Source organism: Acomys minous, assembly GCF_964271855.1.
Source record: "Acomys minous genome assembly, chromosome: 3".
Lineage (NCBI taxonomy): Eukaryota > Metazoa > Chordata > Mammalia > Rodentia > Muridae > Acomys > Acomys minous.
The window spans coordinates 70,512,014-70,534,273 of NC_140485.1; the positions used below are offsets into that span (position 1 = coordinate 70,512,014).

Consider the following 22,260-nt stretch of genomic DNA (forward strand, 5'->3'; position numbering starts at 1 on the left):
TCTACATTATCAGCACCCCTGCCACTTCCCAGCAACCCTCTTTTCCAGCAGTTTTCCTGCTCAGTGGATGCCATTTTTGGTCCCATCAACCCTGGTAAGTAACCAAGGTTCTCTCTCTTTCTAACCTGCTGATCAACCTGTGACCTCAGATCAGCATCCCGCAGTGGCCGGGGCGGCCTGTTCAGAGAGGGGACTCAAGTACAGGCCCCAGTGGAGAAAGGCATGGTCAAGGTCGGCAGCTTAAACGCCTCCCAACAGAACCTCTTGCTGCCTTAACCTTAAGCCCTCGACATTTACCATTGCCACCAGCTTACATCCACTGCCCACTTAACTACATTTAACCACTTAAGTCTGAGGTCTTTCTGGTTTGGTGAGATCATTGTTTGAGGAAAAAGTATCCCAGCAATGGCTTCCTACCAGTAACGGGAGGTGTGTGTGTGTGTGTGTGATCTGAACAATGTAAGTCACAAGGCCTCCTCCTCTTCTTTCTTTTTTCCTTTCTTTTTTGCAGGGTGTTATTTTGAGATAGGGTTTCACTGTTAATAGCCCTTGCTGGTGGTGAAATTGCTCTGTAGACCGAGCTGGCCTGGAACTCCAAGATTTGCCTGCCTCTGCCTCCCGAGTGCTAGGATTATAGGTGTGTGCCACGACAGCTCACTATTTCAGTTGCTCTTGCTAGTTTTCTAAGTGACACTAGCTGGGAGTGGTGGGACACCATTAACCCTGGCAGTTGAGAACAAGGGATAGATGGCTCTCCATGCGTCCACAGCCACCCTGGTTGGAATAGCAATTGTCAAGGCTACATAGGGAGACCTTGTCTCAAAAAGATAGGGCTACCAACACCTATTTAGGCAGCTTGGAGTGAGGCTTACGTAGAGAAGTCAGTTTGTGGGGTGCTGAAGGATTTTAGCCTTTCCCTAAACTTCCTTCACACTACTGCGCCACAATCACATCCCAGGCTTGGTTCCGCTGCTGCTCCCTGCCTTGAGACAAGGTATTCTCACTGAACTAGGCAAGCTGGTCTGCAAGCTATGGAGATATGCCCGTCTCCGTGCCCTCTGGCGATGGTTATGAAATTTTTAGTTAAGTGTTACTCAGCTCTGTCATTATAATACTGAGGTAAAAGGAAACACATACACATGCGCATGCATACACACTGACACACAGAATCACCTTGATTCCTTTGATGGTTTTGCAATTTCCAAAAACTGAATTAGCAGTGAAAAGACACAGGTTTCGCATCAAAGAATATGCAGGAAAAGCTGGCACAAGCACTCAAAGAAAAATACTATGGTATGTTCTTGCCTGGAGCAACAGATTCCACTGCTTAAAGGAGACAGCAACCACACTGAATTTCCTAAACCCTCCACTGCAGTCACATGCCTGAAGAGTTTGTGTCTAAGGCACCATCAATCCAGTGGGCCAAGGCCCGGCAGCCAGGACCCTGGGTTACCAAGGGGCCTTCCTCTAGCCTAGCCTTCGCCCGGGCATTTTCATTCTCAGACTGTCATTCTGCCAGCTCCGACGCCCTACTCTACAAGGCAGACAGCCAAGAGGCAGGAAGCAAAACTCATCCTTAGCTGTGATACTCAGCTTTCTTGGGCAAGCTCCAGAAGTAAAGCAGCACTGTCTGCTTCACAGGTGTGTACCACAGTACATGTTCAGGGATCGCCAGTGGCTTACCCAGGCATCAGAGGGGCGATTGCAGGCACAGAGCAGGATGTAGTGTTTTGCTCATTTTTTTTTTTGAGGCAGGGGTTCACTATAACCCCGAGTTTGTCATGTTGCCCAAATTAGCCTTAAACTCATGATCCTCCTGCCTCAGCCTTCCAAGTATTAGGGTAAGCAGGTGCTATCACACTTACTGTGGCATTTAGTATTTTACCTGACTGGAGAAATAACTTTGGGGCCCCAGGAAAGGAGGGGTACTAATTATTTATAGCTCTTCTGCACAGCTGATATCTCTTGGTCCCAACAATGACATCACAAGTATAGGCAAGTCACAATGACAAGTATAGGCACAAGTGTGTGTGTACCTAGGAAAGGCAGCTGCCAGCCCCTCACAGAGGGAACCACTTGAGAGAGAACTCCAGCTTTAGCAGCAAAGTCCTGTCTCCTCCAGCACCATCGGCATACCCTCCCCACCACAGGATTCAAATAAGAAAGGAAACAGAAACTCTTGCCACAACCGAGGTCCAGTGGGAGCTGGATGCCTGGTCATCCTAGGGAGCAGACAGTGGCTTTTATTATGAAGCTAGGGTTTCCAGGGATGCTGGATCTTCTCTGGGTCCTGGCCTGTTGTGTTGTGGGCCAGCAACAGTAGTCAGGCATGGGTTCTTGGACACACAACCACACAGATGTGTGGTGGATGGGGCACAGGCTATGCATTTTTCTTGTGCTTGATGCCTCCTCCATCTGTCCTCTGTCAGCGGCCTAGTACTTTGTACCTACATCTCTTTCTGTGGCTATGGACCCAGAAATCAAATGTTTCTCCACACAGAATCACTGTAGTTTGGCAACATGGCAAAGGTACCTGCTGCCCCAGGGGTTAAGACAAATGACCAGAAGAGTGGTTTGCTCCAATCAGATATCCTTGATTTTTTTTTTCTTTTCTTTCTTTCTTTCTTTCTTTTTTTTTTTTTTTTTTAAATAACAGGCTGGTGACAGTATGATGGCTCAAGAGTGACATGGTTCCAAATCTGTTAATTCAAAATCAGTGAGGTCCTCCAGATAACGGCCTCCAGATAGCAAGGCTTCAGCAGGCAGAGGACATTCTTGGAGCTGTGATCATGACCTGGGCTTGTGACGGGACCTCACTCCCTCTCCACCAACAGACTTCACATTTCCAGGGTTCCTCTCAGACTTGGGCTGGACCCCATCTGGAGGTCTGAGCAGCCCAAGGTGACAGAGGGCCCAAGTGCCAGCAGAGTGTCCGGAGGGCCAGACTCTAGACATTAGACTTAGGGGCTGAGCTGAGGGGGATCTCCTTGAGCTCCGTCCGCATGCACAGGTACTCCCCGGTGACCGCCATGAGTGCGATACACACCGCCTGGACCAGCCACCAGGTCAGCGCCGAGGGGAAACGGGAGCTGTAGAGCCAGCAGCCCAGGAGGTGAAAGAAATGGACAGTGACAGTGAAATCCAGACACTGCTTCCCTCGCCGGATGAAGTACAGCAAGCCCAGGGCACTGTGGGGAAAGGACAGCAGCGAGATGTCACTGGGTTGTCCTGGACTTAATTAGGTTCTTGGGGAAGGGGGACAGTTAGGATGACACATGGTGGTCAGAAGCGAGCAAGATAAGTGAGAAGCAAGGGTTATCATCATTTAAGTGAGAAGCAAGGGTTATTTCAGATGCCTAGAGAAACCCAACGTCAAGAGTGGATCTGACAGACCCAGGGTGGCAGGAGGTAAGTTTGATGACAAACAGCCACCCAGGAATGGTAACAACCGGTGCATACCGGAAAGTATCCATGGTCTATGAAGATGAAAACAAAAGCTACTTGCATCTAGGCCAATCTTATCCAAATGAGATCAACCCATTTTCCCCACTATTCAAGAGAAGCCAGAAATCTGCACTTTCCTACCATCAGTGTAAAGTCATAATATAACGTACAAGGCATTGTTTGAAGTACTTGCTATGAATTTACACACCACTTTACAACTATGAGGTAAGTGATTGTATTAGCCCACTTTACTGATGAGCAAACTAGAAATAAACTGTCCAAAGTCACTACACTGGTGTTAAGGTGGGGGAAGATTCAAAGCCAAGTGAGTCTGCTTTTAAGTCTAAGACCTTGGTGCCTATGCTAAACTGATCCTCAAAAGATGGGCAATAGGGAGGCAGAGGCAAGCGGATCGCTGTGAGTTCAAGGCCAGCCTGGTCTACAAAGCCAGTCTAGTAGGACAGCCAAGGCTACACAGAGAGACCCTGTCTCAAAAACACAAAAAAGACAAAACAAAACAAAGCAAAACAGATGGGCAACAGTAGCAAGTCACCTTGGGTGTTAACTAGTCCAACCCTAGTATATCCACAAGGAGCCTGGGCCCAGGGAGGAGGAGTGTCACTCAGTGGCACAGAACAAGAATGCCAGCCAATTCTCCTGGCTCCTGGGCTAGTTCTTCCCTCACCTCATACCACATTAGACCATGCCATCAGGCAGCAGCACACACGGGGTGAGAGATGAGCTTTACGTTTAACTCAGTGGGGACTCGTAACCGGGCCAGTCCACAGAATGAGGCTCTTCCACCTGTCTTATCATGCCCAGGAAGCGCCAGCCTGCCTCATGCTTAAATTCAGAAAGTTAGTTGCAATTAGACCCCAAGAGATGAATGGCAGAGCTGGTGTTACTCACCAGGTGAGGGCGTTGAGGACGAAGGACATCATGGAAAGCAGGCCAGGAGGGGTGGAAAAGCCCAGGATCTGAGGGGGAATCACAGAGGGAGACATGCTAAAGAAGTGACGTTGGAGAGCTGCAGGATCCCAGCCAACAGCCTGCAGCACAAGCATCCCTCCCAGGGTAAGGAGACAGCACGCCCCCTTCACACACATCCACTACGGTATCTCACTTGAACCTCACGGTATATGGGGAGGTACTACTCTCCTTTTACAAAAGATGAAAACATTTAGAGAAGTTGCCCAAGGCGATGCAGTAACTAAATAAGCAAGATGCTTATTTAGAAAGGATGCTTAGCAAGCCATGGCTCCACAAACCAGGCATCTGCTTTTGTAAATAAAGTTTTATTGAAACACTGCTTACAACTATTTTCTGATATATCTGTGATTGATTTTGCACTGTAAGGGCAGAACTGAATTAACCATGACCAAAAAAACCTTTACTACCTCACCCTTTCAAAAAAGTGTTTGCTGAACCTCAAGATGGAACTCAGGCCACGCTGTAACAAAGCCTGATTTCCACAGCCCTTACAAGAATGGAGCTTCTTACTGGGTGCCGCTACTCAGAACCTGGTCTGTTTGCAATATTTATCACAGACAGAGCACTAAACATCTGTACCACACTTTAGCCTGCAAAGGCCTGTGACACCCGTGATCTCACAATACTACAACTGTCTCTTTCCACACAGTCACCCAAAGCCTAATGCAAATAATAACAACAAGAACAAGGACTCCATCCCAGGTCTGCTGGACCAGGAACTTTGCTCATTACCATCTGTCAGAGCGACTTCTCCTCTAGCAACCTCTTAGGCTTCCGCCACACCTTATTTTCTTATTCCTAGGCCCCTCTGGGCCTTTCAACATTTTCCTGTGCAATGAAATAACAGGATTATTCTGCTCACTTTCCAGAGGGCTTGGAAAGGTAAAGCAACTTGTCAAGTTTCCTCAGCTAGACTGGACCCTAAGCACAGACAGGCTCTTTGTACTACAGTTTACCAACTAACGGCAATAGCACAATATTGAAAACAGGAGAGGAAACATCTACCCCAAGTCGCACAGCAAACAGTGGAATTTAAATAGAGGCCTGACTGACCAAATCTTTTATTTATTTGTTTATTTATTTTTGGTTTTTCGAGACAGGGTACCTCTGTGTAGCCTTGACTGTCCTGCACTGGCTTTGTAGACCAAGCTGGCCTAGAACTCACAGAGATCCACCTGCCTCGGCCTCCCAAGCGCCGGGCCAAATCTTAAGTCCCATCGCATCACCATGGATGCGCTTTTATCTTTTACACCTCCCACTGTGGCCCCTTGAGAATCTAAGCTGAGAGACATTAAGTCACTTTCCTAGAGGGTCTCAGGATAGAGACTTAATCATGTTGGCCTAGGCCACAAGCCTGTTGATTGTAGTCTCTTCCATGTGTGTTCAGCCTCGGATGTCATGCTGCAGACAAGGCAACGAGTGCAGCCAACATAAAACTGTCAAGTTACTTAAAGCCCCATGAGATTTTTTTTTTTTTAACTTGAATGTGCAGTTCCTGAGTGTGAACTTTGTAGATGAGTATGTCGTTTCCCAATATCAGAGGGACTGGACACGCCTGACAGTGACCTCATCTGCCTCGCTGTCTTCAGTCAATTCCACTTTGCATATGGGGGCGGGGGTTAGCGTGCACTGAAATCCCTTTCTTTTTTTAGTCGGATGTAGAGCTCCGCGGTGCTGGACCACAAAATCCTAACTCCATCCCACCAAGCCTACCTCGGCGTTGAACATCTGGTCCAGGGAAGGGCTGCTGCGCACCATCGCGTCCACCAGCGCCAGCCACAGGCCCAGCGAGCCATAGTAGACCGTCTGCATGAGCACGATCTGCGACAGGATCAGCAACGGGTCCCACACGTAGCTGCGGAACTGGCCCGCCATGCCAGCCCGCGGGGCTCGGCAGCCGCCCGCGCCTGTCAGCGCCGCCACGCCATCGGCCCGGGGCCGCGGGGCTACCTGCGGGGATACACACGGAGCTTCAGCCAGCCGGCCGTCGCCTTGGCAACGCCGCGGGAGGGAGGAGGGCCTGGGACCCAGGAGCGAGCCCATTCCCGGAGGTGTGGGGGGGGGCGGGCGGCGGGATGGGCGGACCCACTCACGGCGACAGGGGAAACCCTGCCCATTCCGGCCACCGGGCTCCTCCAGGGTTCACTCACCCGTGACCCGCTCGAGAATCGAAGCGTCCGAGCTCGGCCTGGCTTCAGTGGGGGACTCCCGAAACTGTGCCGACAGATAGGACCATGGAGCGGAGGACTCGCCGGGCTAGAGAGGCCGAATAGTGCGGCCCGCGGCTGCGTGGGAGGGAAGCACTTCCGGGGACGGCGGCCGAAGGGTCCGTGCCGAGATCGCGCAGGCGCAATGGATCACCGCCCCCCCCCCCACAACCATCCAAAGGGGCCCCTGCAAGCAGCCAGGAAATAAACTGTGCACATGCGCAGGAGGAAGACTGAAGGCAAACGGAAGAGAGGCACAAAGTAGTGGATCTTGCGCGCCCCCTAGAGGGGGATTTTTTTTAAACCAGCCAGTCCATTCCTAGGAGGGAAAAGGGTGAAAAAAGTCTTAGGAAAGAATAAAATAAAAACATTCACTATTCTGGGAGGATGGCAAGATGGCTCAGCGGGTTAAAGGCTTGCAGCCAAGCCTGACGACCTCCGTTCAATATGTGGAACTCACTCCTTGAATGAAGAGAACTGACTCCTTCCCTCAAGCTGTCATCTGATTATCACACTCACATAAATATAATAGTAACAAATTAAATTTAATCAAAAGAACAGGTTGTTTTTTTTTTAAGACAGAGTCTCACTACGTAGCCCTAACTGGTGTGGAACTTGCTATATTCCAGGCCCACATGGAACTCACAGAGACCCGCCAGCTTTTCTTTCTGAAGGGGGGGGGGATGTATATATATTTACACACACACACACACACACACACACACACACACACACACTTTGACCATTTTCATCTTAGCTTCTCAGTGTTTTCTTTCCTTAGTTAATCTAGAACTTTTAGGGTTCTTATACATATTATTTTCTTTGGGCCATTACTATTATACAGATGTTTAAACTAAAGGCCGGAGAAGAGGGGCAACATACTGTCTTAAAGTCATAAAGGATCTCCTTGAGTTTGAGGACAGCCTGGTCTACAGCACGAGTTTCAGGACAGCCACAGCTGTATAGAAAAGCTCTGTCTTGAAAAACAGCAACAGGGGCTGGAGAGATGGCTCAGAGGCTAAGAGCACTGACTACTCTTCCAGAGTTCAATTCCCAGCAACCACATGGTGGCTCACAACCGTCTACAATGTGATCTGATGTTCTCTTCTGGCCTGCAGGAGTACATGCAGGCAGAACACTGTATACATAATAACAAGTAAATCTAAACAAACAAACAAAAAAAAAACCTAAAATAATTTGTTAATTAAATAAAGTTAGTAACAAAACACTTTTGAAATTTGGGGGTTTGGAGGTTTTTTTTTTTCTTTTGTTGTTTGAGAGAAGGTTTCTTTCTCTGTGTAGCCACCTTGGCTGTCCTGGAACTGGCTTTGTAAACCAGAATGGCCTGGAACTCACAGAAATCCACCTGCCTCTGCCCCCTGAGTGCTGGGATTAAAGATGTGTGCCCTACAGTTGGCAAAACAGGCATTCTATTCAGGTGTTTCCAGGAAGTGCAGTGTTGGGTTTGTATCCATTTTGGCAGAGACAGTGCCCTATACTCAGACATGGACACCTTAGATGGCACAGGAGTGGGTGTTGAGGTGACCATCCAATAGAAAGAAAACACACAACCGGGGTCACACTATGACCTCGCCTGCCTCCACATTCATTTTTTTTTTTAATCTCCGCCTTCTTTGAAACTGAGTAGTGGACAGTCAGTAAATATTTGTTGAATGAATCAAAAACAGAGAACGGGCAAAGGCAAACTCATGACTCATTCAATTTCTGTTCCCCAACTCCACAGACCCGAGTTCCCCAACTCCACAGAAGAGCACAGGGATGGGAAGTAAGTGGTTCCAGGAAAAGAGTGTGGGCTCTCAGGCTGCTCTGCTACTTGCTAACCGCGTGACCACAGAGCAACACCCTTCTTTAAACATCAGCTTCCCTATTCATGAGGAGTTGGACTATATTTTCCCATTTAAACAGTTTACGAAAGCCCCATATATCTGCTAGTCGGAGTTTCTGAAGAGAGTGAGTGAGTGATAGCCACGTGATCATTTTGAATTTATAGAACTCCAGACAAAAGTAAAGAAACAAGGCTTTGGCCAGGGTATGTGACTTCTCTTATCATTTGGAAACTGTAAATAATTCACTTGGACTCTGGCCTGAGGACTGCTGAGGTGCCTCTCAGATCAACCAACTTTTAGGCATGTCAATTCAGCTCAGCACAAGTGTTCTGCGTCCTCTAGTCCATTGACTGGCAAAATCCAGTGTCTGTGAGACTGTCAAGCACACGCTTGAGCTACGTAAGTCTTAAATTCCAAGGCAGTGGAAAAGAAACTGAGGAGGGCCAAGTGGTGGGGGCCAACACCTTTAAGCCCAGCACTCGGAAGGCAGTGGCAGACAGGAGTTTGAGGCCAGCCTGGTCTACATAGCAAGTTCCAGGACAGCCACAGCTACACGGAGAAACCCTATCTTGAAAAACAAAATGAAGCCAAGTGTAGTGGTGCATGTCTTTAATCCCAGCACTCAAGAAGCCGAGGCTGCCAGGCGTGGTGGCACACGCCTGTAATCCCAGCACTCGGGAGGCAGAGGCAGGCGGATCACTGTGAGTTCGAGGCCAGCCTGGTCTACAAAGTGAGTCCAAGACAGCCAAGGCTAACACAGAGAGACCTTGTCTCGAAAAACAAAACAAAACAAAAAAAAGAAGCTGAGGCCGACAGATCCCCTGTGAGTTCGAGGGCAGCCTTAGTCTACAAAGCAAAGGAAGTCAGGACTACAAAACAGAGAGAGAGAGAGAGAGAGAGAGAGAGAGAGAGAGAGAGAGAGAGAAGAGGAGAAGAGAGAGAAGGGAGGGAGGGAGCGAGAGGGAGGGAGGGTAGACTCAAAGAATATCTGACTGCAAGCACCAAATTCCTTTCCCAATGACAGGAGAAGGAATGGCAGAAAGAAAGGGTAGCACTGTAGGAAAAGGAAAAAGAACAGTAAATTCCTCCATTCAGCCTCGGAATGAGGGACCAGGGAAAGGAAAGAGCAGAACATGGAGAGGTTTGTCTTAGCTCCCCCGGGCAGGTCTGTCCTGCCATCTTTGATCCACACCTTTGTGTCACAGCTGACCTCAGTTCACCCTTTCTCATCCCCCGTGGGAAAATGTTCCCTGTCATCCTGAATTAGGACGCACAGGTAGCGTTAGGACTGTGTAGACAGAGAGCGTATGATGTCATTCCTGCAGTGGAGAGCTTGCCTCTGGAAAGCCCCACTGGCTGGCCACAGCCTTTCCTGCCCTGCTGTTTGCTTTTCCTTTTGAAGGTTCGGCTTTTGGGTTCCTACCTTGCTGAGTCTGGGAAATGGCCAGGATCCTGTGTCTTAACCAGACTCCCACAAGGAAACTGAGAGCTAAGGGAACCATGACAGCTCTCTTAGGCTATTTTTGAAATTTGAGCAAAGGATCCTAGAAACGTCCTTGGCTTGCTGTATGACCTCGGGCAAGTCCTTTGGTGGGCCCTAATATTCTGAACTATAAAGGCATTGGATTCCAACTTCCAAATGCAATGCCGGGTGGCATCTGAGCCTCCTGAGAAACAGGGTGGATTGGCTCCCTCTAAAAAGGCAGAGTGTAGAGCTCAGTCTCTTGGGACTAATGAGACAGCTCTCAGCAGGTTAAAGCACTTGCTGCCAAGCCTAAAGGCCTGAGTTCACTTCCTGGGCATCACATGGTGAGGCAAGGGACCTGACTCTTATGAGTTGTTCCCGAATTTCCACGTGTGTGTGTGTGTGTGTGTGTGTGTGTGTGTGTCCAGTGCTAGAGATCAAAACCCAGGGCCTCACACACACTATATAAACGCTGTGCTTTAACCATACTTCTGGTCAAAAGCCGTACATTTAAGGCTAATCCCAAGCTAGACATAGTGACACATGCATGCAATCCTTATGCTCTGGAATCCAGAGGCTGAGATAGTATCATGAGTTCCAGAAAGCTTGGCTATGCAGAGATACCTTGTCTCAACAACAAAAACAACTGTAAAAAGAGTGACTCAGAGCCACATATCTGACGACCACACAAGATGATCTGTAGTTGACCCCGAACCAACTCCTCCATCCCACAGAAAGTCTCTCTGTGACCTTGCTGTGTCTGTGGCCCTCACTGAGCTTTGGGGTTTTTTTCCATTTGTAATATGAGGGAGTTGGACTAGAGTAGCTGGTCCCCATGGGCCCTTCCCACACTGCCAAGTCTGTGGTTACAAACTTATGAATGAAATTCAAACTTTGGGTCAGAAGCGGAGGTGGCGAACAGCCACAAGGCTGGGACAAACTGTCCTCTGAGTGTCTGGTCATTTGGTCACTTACATCATGCCCACACGGGGGCCTAACTATGAGCACGTAAGCACAGCTGGTACTAAGGTCACCTTCTGATCCACACAGGGAAGTCACTCAGGTCCCAGAGGATTGTTTAGAGTTAAATTTTGGCTCCACTACTGCCTTGTTGGGTAAGCTTGGGGAACTTAATTTCACACAAACACCTGCCCCTTCCCCGCCCCTCTCTGCCTCTGTCTTATTGGGTATTTCTTCCATAACACAGGGACCATAGTAGCACCCCTATCATGGGCTGAACTGAGGATCAAATGTGTGCTTAGCCTGATAAGCAGTCGGTGTTGTGTAAATGTTGGCAGTATTAATTACTGCTGTTATTTCTTCCTTTGGAATGTGGGAGTGGAAATACCTAAGCTCCTAGAACTGAGACAAGGCTCTTACTATAGTAAGTATCAGATAGAAGGAACCTGGGGTCTAGGGACATAGTAGGAGCTCAAATAAATAAAGTTGCTTCCTTTTTTTAGTACTGGTGACTAGACCTAGGCCCTTGCCCATGCCTGGGGAAATGTGTCTACTGTTGAGTCGTCTCCTTGGCCCTATTTTCCTTTTTTTTTTTTTTTTAGACAGGGTTTCTCTGTGTAGCCCTGACTCTTCTAGACTTGCTTTGTAGACCAGGCTGGCCTCGAACTCACATCGATCCACTTGCCTCTGCCTCCCAAGTGCTGGGATTAAAGGCATGCGCCACCACCACCCGGATTCACTTTTTATTTTAAGGCTGAGTCTTGCCAAGCTGCCCAGGCTGGCTCTGCACTCTTTCTGTACAGCCCTTGAACTTGTGATTCTCCTGTGTCAGCCTCTGCTGTGGCTCAGATGATAGGCTCGTGCCACCGGGGCCAGTGGCTTCTTTTTCCCCAGTCTCACTCCCCCACCCCACACACACACACTTTGGCTCCCCTCCTCCCTGCTGAGGTTGCTCCACAGCTCTGCTCACGTTTCCTTTTGGGGAATAGTCCATGGAAGTTCTCCGAAGACACGTCCTGGGGCAGATTATTCAACACTGGGCTCACGCTTTTTGGAAACTCCGTGTGGGAGGCTGGCATTGCTTCCTACTCCTCACATCACTGTCTATCCTGGACTCGGGCCACTGAGTTCCTTTCTTAGAATGGAAACTAGAGAGAGAAAGAGAGAGAGAGGGAGAGGGAGGGAGGGAGGGAGGGAAGGAGGGAGGGAGAGAGAGAGAGAGAGAGAGAGAGCGCTCATTGGTGGCTTGTTTTCTTCTCCAAACGCAGAACACTTTGTCACCCTGACTGCACTAAGGGCTATGTGAGCGCACATGTGTTTGAGAAGGAACGTTTGCTGGGCGCCTACTGTATTCCAGAGGCTTCTGTTATCTCATTTGGTTCTTATTTGATTTCTAAAACAAGCCTGTGAGTAGTAAGTACTTATAGTATTCACACTTAGCAGATAAGGAGCCTGAGGCTGAAAGGAGGGCACTATTTACCCAAAGCCACACCTCCAGAAAGGAGCCCAGCCGGAACTCCAACCCAAGTCAGTCCGACTCTATACAGCACCTCTTCCCCACAAAGTGCACTGGACATAACATCATCTACCTCCCCTCAGCAAGGTGAACATACGTATGGCTCCCACATCCCAGATGACCGGGGCCCAGAGAGGGAAGATCACTCACAGCCAGCTGGTGTATGGTGGGTCTCCTCAGCAGGAATAGTCAAAATAAGGAACCAGAGGCTAGCATGGTGGCGCACGCCTTTAGTCCCAGCACTTGGGAGGCAGAGGCAGGCAGATCGCTGTGAGTTCGAGGCCAGCCTGGTCTACACAGAGAGTCCAGGACAGCCAGGGATACACAGAGAAATCCTGTCTCAAAACAAACAAACAAACAAAAAAGAAAATGCATAAGGTGTGTCTGCCGGCTCTGCCCTGTACAGCAGAGGAGCGGCAGGGAGGCTCTATGTTCTAAGCCTGATCACTGATGGTAGTCTGCAAACGTCTATGATGACGGATAATGCCGGGCATGCTAAAGGGTTGCTCAGCCTCTGGTTGGATGTATTGTTTCTCTTAAACATAGGACTCCACTCCCGGCATTGCCTATGTTACCAATGTCTAAAGACACCTTGGAAAGGAAAAGGGGGAAAAAAAAAGAGGCAGAATATTCTCAAACATTTGGCTCCCTCCTTCATGACATGATTTATTTGATATTTGTTGCTATTGTTGTTGTTGTTGTTTTGTTGCTTTGTTTTTGAGTCAAGGTCTCGCTGTATAGGCCAGGCTAGCTTGGAACTCCTTATGTAGTCCAGGTTGACCTCAAACTCGTCACCGTCTTGATCAGCCACTCCGGTGCGGGCATTACAGGCATGTGCTATCCTGCCTGGCTCTTAGCTTGGTTGATTCCTGACCCTATGACAGACCTCATTTCCTGTCTCTGCCTAGAAAAGACTTTCTGCTTTTAACTTTAAGAACTCAAATTTAAGCCGGGCAGTGGTGGCGCATGCCTTTAATCCTAGCACTTGGGAGGCAGAGGCAAGCAGATCACTGTGAGTTCAAGGATGGCCTGGTCTACAAAGTTAGTCCAGGACAGCCAAGGCTACACAGAGAAACCTTGTCTCGAAAACAACAACAACAACAACAACAACAACAAACAGCAACAAAAAAAACACTGGGAGGTGGTGGCACACACCTTTAATCCCAGCACTTGGGAGGCAGAGGCAGGCAGATCGCTGTGAGTTCGAGGCTAACCTGGTCTACAAAACGAGTCCAGGATAGTCAAGGCTACACAGAGAAACCCTGTCTCGAAAAACAAAACAACAACAACAACAAAAACCCAAAAAACCAAACCAAAACAAAAACCAAACCCAAACCAAAGCAAACAAAGAAAACTAACCTTAAAACTCTTCATTCATTTGATAAATATTCATTGGGCATACATTGTCTGCCAGGAACTGGTTCAGACGGTGTAAATGAATAAAGTTAAGGAAGAGCAAAAACCCTAGCTTCTTGGAATGCCACAGACAAGCAAGTCAGGCAATAATGTTAACCAAGCAATGAAAAGTGTGAAGGGTCTGGTGAGATGGGGGGTGGGGCGTGGGGGGTTAGGAGGAGGGTGTTGGGGGGGGGGAGGAGGAGCAGCAGGGCACTTGGTAAAGGCACCTACCTGCTCCTGTCAGCTCCCACAGCCACTGGGACATAAACAGAGGAACAGCGTTTGGGGGAAGCAAGGGAAGAGGTGAGAGTGGGTGTGAGGGAGGTAAAGGTGTTCATGTATCTGCCATGTACTACAAGTATTTCTGAAAGCCTCCAAGTGGCTGGTACTGTGCTAGACCGTGGGACACAGCATGAATGCAAAACAGAAGTAGTCCCTCCTCCTAGGGACCTTAGAGGGCGACAGGAAGCAAGGACACAGACGCAAACAGACAGCTGTGAACACTTAAGTGTGGTGAGGGGCCTGCTGAGATGGCTCAGTGGGTAAAGGTGCTGGTTGTGCAAAGCTGGTGATGAGGTCAAGCGAGCGTCACATGCCTGCTATGGCACACACACTGCCACCCCATGTACCCCACCCACCACACTAAGTATAATAATGAAGGAAGCCATGAAGAAGAATTTGAGCAGGAAACAAGTTGGTCTTAGTCAAAGATGTCTCTGAAGGTTGGCGTTTCAAATTCATACTGAAAGGAGAGGAAGGTGAGCCAGGGCACAAGGCAAAGGTTGTCATCAGAATGTTTCTAACATTCGACTGTCAGCAAATAGATGGCGGGAAAAAAAGCAGGAACCCAAGACATGGGAGAATCATCATGGATGTGCCCAAGGGCAGAGGCAGGCAGTTTAGGATTGTAGACAGCTGTGCTGTCTCCTGCAGCCCCATGCTAGGGATGAACGGAGGCTTCATGCACACTAGGTAAGCAAGTTCTCTGCCTGTCATCTTTACCTCACTTCCCTAATACCTTTCTCTCTAGCAACAGCTGTTTGTAGTGAGCCTGTTCTGCTTTCAGTAACATCTGGAGCACAGGTGCACCGCCTTCGCACTGACCAGATGTTGAATTAGGGAAGAGGAAAACTGGAAAGCCAAGAAAAGCTCAGACAAATACCTCGGTCACTGGCCTAGAGTCCTCCCTGCACTCAGCTCCAGGAGCTGGTACATGCAAATGGCATGGCGTTGTGCCCACCACACAGGAAGTGCCAGGTGATAGCGTCTTTAAAGCACTCAGCACCAGGAGGGTGTCGCTGCATCTAAGTGGTGGTGGTGCACGCCTTTAATCCCAGCACTTGGGAGGCAGAGGCAGGCGGATCATGGTGAGCTCGAGGTCAGCCTAGTCTACAAAGTGAGTCTAGGACATCCAGGGTTATTACACAGAGAAACCCTGTCTCAAAAAAACAAAAACAAAACAAAAAACAAACAGAATGGGAAGGCAGATAGATAGAATCAAAGAAACCAGGTTTGAATCATGTACTAGTTCACTTTTGCTGCATAACCAACAGCCCCAGGTCTCATGTCAAAGAGCAGTGGCACAATTTACTCCATGGTGAGTTTGTAGGTCAGTTGGAGGAGCTTTATTACAGCTTTGCTGTCATTTCTCCTTTCTTGTTTTTGTTTGTTTGTTTTTCCCCCGAGACAGGGTTCCTCTGTGTAACCTTGGCTGGCCTTGAATTCACATAGATCATAGGCATGTATCTCTGCATCTGCCTTCATTTGTTCTTAACATGTTTGAAAAGGCATATTCCTTACATTTACAAGAGCTGGATTAAGAGAAAGAGAGTACAGTGTGCAGTGTTGTTGTGTGACGAAACTTTTTCCTGAGGAGACCTCTGTTCATCTCAAATAGGGATTCCACGATGGACGAAGAGTATGCATACCATCGAAGCCAACTCAGTAAGCCAATGAGGTTTATTGGGGTTGCTTACAGAAACGCAGGTGAGGAGCTACTTACAGGAGCAGAAATGACTCACAGGCAGCTGCATCACCAAGGTCCACCTCAGTATGGGTGACAGCTCCCAAAAGCTGGGGACCTGGAGCTCACTGCACAGCCTGCAGGCAGCTCAACAGATTGGAGAGTGTCCTTTCCAAGAGACTCTGGTCTAAACCTCTTCCAGGTACCTTGGTTGGTTTCTGCTTCTTCTAGGCAGCTCAGCTGGTCTCAGAGTTGTCTTCACAGCTTTTGCTCTCCTGAGAATCTTCCTGGCAGTCTGGCACAGCTCTTTGGCTTTCATTGTTTACTCTGACAGGGAGGGGGGCCTAGTGAATCCTGTCTGTTTCAGGGACCTCCTGGAGCTATTTTGATTGTTTACCTTCCTGGATGGAATTCTGTGCGTTTGTTTTGTTTCAGTATTATGAGACAAGGTTTCTCTGTTTAGCCCTGGCTGTCCTGGAATTCACTGTGTAGACCTGGATGGCCTTGAATTCAGAGATCTGCTCACCTCTAACTCCAGGAGTTCTAGAAATAAAGATGTGCATCACCATAGCATCAAATGATTTTATACACACACACACACACACACACACACACACACACACACACACACACACACACACACACACACATCCACAGGCAAGGCAATATCCCTGCCTCATGGAACTTATATTCAACAGGCAAAACAGATGACAAGTGAAAAAAAAATAAATCCATGATGTCAGATGAGGAAAATGTTATGAGAAAGAAATTAGGCAAAGCACACAGAGTAACCAGAGGACCTATTTTCAGAACCTGCAAATACCTCTAGTGGCTGCTGACTCCAAGAAGTGGCCTTGGTTTGCCTATCTCACAATGAGGGTACTGTTGGACTAAGTAGTCTGGGAGGATCCCTCTGGCCAGTGTTTCCAGTTTCTGTGGTTATGCAAGGCAGCGGCTGGACATTCCACAAGCTCTGGAAAGTCCAGGCTGACAGTACGTGGACTTGAGGAGATGTTTTGCATGGAGTGAGGAATATGAAAAACTTGGAACTACCTATTTGTTGTGTGTGGGATGCTCCTGGGGAGCGGAATATCTCAGTGTGCTTACAAGGGAGACTTCCTTGATTGTAAGTGGCTGGTGGGCAAGGTATTGGGTTAAGTACCAGACTGTCAACATTCTCCTGATGACCCGGAAGTGGCACGCGTGGAGGCACAGAGAGGTAGTGTCTTACTCCAGGTCACACAGCCAGGAATGTAGCCCCATTTTCTCTGACTGAAGAGACTGTGCTTCTATGACAAAGGAAAGGGGCACTTGCCCGAAGGGAGGAACATTAGACATCGCGGGGGGAGAGAGATGAAAGTTAGAAGGTGAGGGATCCGAGACCCGCAGGAGAGGGAGCATCTAATGACAGTTTGGAGAACCCCGAGCTTGGTATGTCCGGTGTTCCAGGTAGCACCCAGGCTCAGTTAACTCTGGCCTGCTCCAAATCACTTTCATTTGCTGGAAATAAAGCTGGGAGATGATGTAAGCGTGTGTCGCATCATGATTTCCTGTGACCTCCCTCCAAGGGTGACAGAAACCAGCACAGCTGAGTGTGTCCTCTGTGCCTGCCGCCGCATTCTAGTTCTCCTGTTGCCCCAGGAGCCGAGAAACAGACTGGCTTGCAAATTTTCCTCCTGCTAGCAATTCCTGGAACCAGCTTCTGACGATAAGAACTGTGTCAAAGGACTGACCGGATGGTTCAGTGGGGAAAGCACTTGTAGGACAAGCCCGATGACTGAAGAATTCCATCCAGAAACCTACTTAAAGGTAGGAGCGGCTGGGCGTGGTGGCGCACGCCTTTAATCCCAGCCCTCCGGAGGCAGGCGGATCTCTGTGAGTTCGAGGCCAGCCTGGTCTACAAAGCAAGTCCAGGACAGGCAAAGCTACACAGAGAAACTCTGTCTCAACCCCCATTCACACACACACACACACACACACACACACACACACACACACACACGCAAAAAAACAAAAACAAAAATAACAAAAATGAAAAACAAAAACCCAATGAACCAACCAAAACAAAAATTCAAAAACCCAAGAAAGCAAAGGAGGAAGGAGAGAACCAAGTGCACATACTCACCCTGTGACTCCCACAGTCTTCATCATCACCATACACATGCTTTGTTTTGTTTTGTTTTGTTTTGTTTTTTTGAGTCTCTCTTTGCTCAGGAATTGGATGAACAGCTTAGACTGGCTGGCAGCAAGGCTTAGGTAACACAACAGTCTCTGCCTCCCAGAGCTGTTTCTGCTGAAGCTTCCCAGCCCTCATTAGGACTTTCCCTGTACACTCTTTGCTCCCAGGCCAAGAATCTCAGGTTCAAATTCCATAAACCTATGGATAACTGCATCAGAACACACTTGCATCCTTTCGAAAGATTCTCAGAACATGGATTTTTGTTTTTTTTCCGGTTTTTAAGAGACAAGGTTTCTCTATGTTATCTTAACCATCTGGACTCACTTTGTAGACCAGGCTGGCCTGGAACTCACAGCGACCCACCTGCCTCCGCCTCCCAAGTGCTGGGATTAAAGGCATGCGCTACCACGCCCAGCTTCTGGCTGTATTTTCCTCAAATTACTATCATTTTAAGGTTAGTAGGTAACATTTTTCATAGATGTTTAAAATAGTTGCAAAGATTGTACTTCCCAGTTTATTGTAAATTCACACAAATTGTTTGCATTGTTCTTTTACATGTATCTAGTTGAATCAAATGCCCTAGCAGTTGTCTATTTTCTTTTTTCTCTTTCATTTGTTTTTTTTTTTTTGAGACAGTGTTTCTCTATGTAACCTTGGCTGTCCTGGACTCGCTTTGTAGACCAGGCTGACCTGGAACTCACAGCGATCCTCCTGCTTCTGCCTCCCAAGTGCTGGGATTAAAGACGTGCACCACCAATGCCCAGCGCAGTTGGCTATTTTCAACAGTCAATCTTAAAAAAGAAAGAAAGAAGCCGGGCATGGTGGCGCATGCCTTTAATCCCAGCACTCGGGAGGCAGAGGCAGGTGGATTGCTGTGAGCTTGAGGCTGGCCTGGTCTACAAATCTACAAAGTGAGTCCAGGACAGCCAAGGCTACACAGAGAAATTCTGTCTTGAAAAACCAAAAAAAGGGGGCTGGAGAGATGACTCAGTGGTTAAGAGAGCTGCCTGCTCTTCCAAAGGTCAGAGTTCAATTCCCAGCAACCACATGGTGGCTCATAACCATCTGTAATGTGATATGGTGCCCTCTTCTGGCTTGCAGGAGTACATGCAAGCAGAGCACTGTATACATGATAATAAATAAATCTTAAAAAAAAGAAAAAGAAAAACCAAAAAAACAAAAACAACAACAAAAAAAACCCCACCCCCCAAAAAAAAAAGAAAGAAAAAGAAAAAGAAAGAGACTTATTGATGACTTTTTATAAGTTTATGTGTGTGCGCTCAAATGTATGTATGTTCACCATGTGAGTACTCTATCTCTGTAGGCCCTCTATTTGCTGCCTGAAACAGCTTCCATATATACATCAGGCTGCTCTCAAACTTGGCATCCTCCTGCCTCAGTGCTGGATTATAGTTACTCACTACCTTTCTAGAGCATAGGCCTAGGTATGAGATTTTCCATCATTATAACTCTTGTTAGAATGCAATTATCAAGACAATATTATCCCATTACACTTAAGCTAAGTGGTACTGTTTGTTTGTTTTTTGTGGGTGTGGTGGTTTTTTATTTTGTTTTTGTTTTGGAATCAGGGTTTCTCTGTGTAACCTTCACTATCCTGGACTCGCTTTGTAGACCAGGCTGGCCTGGAACTCACAGCGATCCTCCTGCCTCTGCTTCCCAAGTGCTGGGATTAGAGGCATGCACCACCACTGCCTGGCTGTTTTTGTTTTTTGAGACAGGATTTCTCTGTGTGTAGCCTGGCTGTCCTGGACTCGCTTTGTAGACCAGGCTAGTCTGGAACTCACTCACAGAGATACGCCTGCCTCTGCCTCCCGAGTGCTGGGATTGCCAACACCAGTTATAAGCAGCACTCTTAAGGTAGAACTAATGTAAAATGAGGCACACAAGGTTTAAAATATGCACTTTGACATATACAGTCAAGGGCTGAGGCTGTAGCTCAGTGGTAGAGCACTTGCTTAGTACACATAAAGCCCTGGGTTTGATTCCCCAGCACAGCAAAGTTAATACTAAATTAAGTAACTATATGGTCCTAAAACCAGTTCTAATGAGTTTAAGCAACACTTATTACACAGGAAAAGTGAAATTTTGTTGGGAGCAGTATGTTTTACTGCTGAGTGGGTCATTTTCTTCCCTCCTAACTTGATCATTTAAGCCTGGATAGATACTACTTATGTCATAATGGGATAGATTTTAGCTATAACTTTACCCCTGTTTCTTATTTTGATGTTTCCCAGATATATTAGCATCAGGAAATGCTTCAGAAAAATCATGTCTGGGGAACTTTGTGAGCTATTTGTTAAACCTAACTACTACTATAAGTTAAATTACATAAACTTTAATTAAATTAATTATATGCAGCCGGGCGTCGTGGTGCACGCCTTTAATCCCAGCACTCGGGAGGCAGAGGCAGGCGGATCACTGTGAGTTCGAGGCCAGCCTGGTCTACAAAGTGAGTCCAGGACAGCCAAGGCTACACAGAGAAACCCTGTCTCAAAAAAAAAAAAAAAAGGCTGGTCCGAAGGTAGTGAGTTATCACAATTGATTGTTCACAGTCAGTTACAGATTGAACTCCTGTTCTACACTTTCCCCCCTTCTCACTACTGCACTTGACTAGTCTTTAAAAAAAAAAAATTAATTATACGCTGGCAGTGGTGGTGGCGTATACCTTTAATCCCGGCACTTGGGAGGCAGAGGCAAGCAGATCTCTGAGTTTCAGGACAGCCAAGGATACACAGAGAAACCATGTCTTGATGAACCAAAATAAGTAAGTAAATAAATAAATTTTATGTATGTGTATTTTTGGTTTTTTGTTCATTTTGAAAAGAGCAGGCAAGATGGCTCAGTGGGTAATGTACTTGCCATCTCCAGACCTGAGATAATCCTTGGGAGCCACAGAGTAGAGAGAGCCATCTCCTGCAGGCTGTCCCCTGACTTCCATATGTGGGCTGTGCCAAAAGCAGCCACCGTTCAAAAAATAATCTTAAACCAGGCGTGGTGGCGCATGCCTTTAATCTCAGCACTCTGGAGGCAAAGGCAGGTGGATTGCTGTAACTTTGAGGCTAGCCTGGTCTACAAAGGGAGTCCAGGACAGCCAAGGTTACACAGAGAAATCCTGTCTTGAAAAAGCAAAACAAAAACCAAAAACAAAAACAAACAAACAAACAAAAAACAAAACAAAACCCAAAAAAGATCACTCAGGAAGAAAGAGGCAGAAAGTTCTTTGTGAGTTTGAGGATAGGCTGATGTACAAAGCGAGTCCAGGACAGCTAAGGCTACACAGAGAAACCACTGTCTCAAAAACCAAACAAATGGAGGCGGGGGGGGGGGGGGGGAAGCGGGGGTTGGCAGTACTTCTCAGTAGTAGGACACTTGTTTTTATTTTTGTTTTTGTTTTGAGACAGGGTTTCCCTGTGAAGCCTTGGCTGTCCTAGACTCACTTTGTAGACCAGGTTGGCCTCGAACTCACAGAGATCCGCCTGCCTCTGCCTCCCAAGGGCTGGGATTAAAAGCAAGTGCCACCATGCCCGGAGGACACTTATTTTTAGTCAGCTAGTGGCGCCAGTCTGCCAAGTGTAGCACCTAGCCACATTAGTCAGGGGTTTATAAAGGCAAAGAACATGAAGTTACATTCTATTTTTTAAACAGACAGCCTCGCAGGTGCTCTGGGTATGTTCAGCAAAAACAAGCTCCTGTTTACACAGGTTGACCCTGTGACCCCATTATCTTACATAAACAACAGTTTTGTTAAAGTTATACAAGACCAGGCAACTACAAAATGACCCCTTAACATCCCTTAGCATTTGATGGTCCAGTTTTGCTTTACAGTTCTCTCTCTCTTTTTGGGGGTAGGGGGTGGGGGGTGGGGTAGAGAGTGAGGAGGTGATCGAGACAGGGTTTCTCTGTGTAGCCTTGGCTGTCTGGCACTGTTTTGCAGACCAGGCTGGTCTCCAACTCACAGTGACCCGCCTACTTCTGCCTCCACCAGTGCTGGGCTCACAGCCCGGTGCTTGTGAGACCATGCCTGGCCTTAGAGGTTTTTGTTTTTGTTTTTTTAAAACTTCCCTATAGTTCTTATGTCTCTCTCTCTCTGTCTCTCTCTCTCGGTTTTGTTTTTGTTTTGAAGTTTTTTTTGGGGGGGGGTTGGGTTTTGGGTTTTGGTTTTTTGAGACAGGGTTTCTCTGTGTAGCCCTGACTGTCCTGGACTCACTTTGTAGACCAGGCTGGCCTCAACCTCACAGAGATCCGTCTGCCTCTGCCTCCCAAGTGCTGG

General features: G+C 47.7%; 1 protein-coding gene across 2 annotated transcripts in view; it reads right to left on the bottom strand.

The window, feature by feature from the left end:
• Positions 1-6,801, bottom strand: part of SYS1 (SYS1 golgi trafficking protein) — a 25,767-nt gene extending 18,966 nt beyond the window's left edge. Inside the window, exons 1-4 of one of the 2 annotated variants that reach the window (XM_084777363.1) lie at positions 6,585-6,797; positions 6,148-6,384; positions 4,354-4,421; positions 2,178-3,188 (exon numbers count right to left, since the gene is read on the bottom strand). In XM_084777363.1, coding sequence (XP_084633489.1) covers positions 2,948-3,188; positions 4,354-4,421; positions 6,148-6,309 — 471 coding nt within the window. In that variant the 5' untranslated portion in view covers positions 6,310-6,384; positions 6,585-6,797 and the 3' untranslated portion in view covers positions 2,178-2,947. Of the gene's footprint in view, positions 1-2,177; positions 3,189-4,353; positions 4,422-6,147; positions 6,385-6,584 lie in introns of those variants that run through there. The other variant, XM_084777364.1, reaches the window with a different exon arrangement.
• Between the last annotated feature and the right edge of the window lie 15,459 nt (positions 6,802-22,260).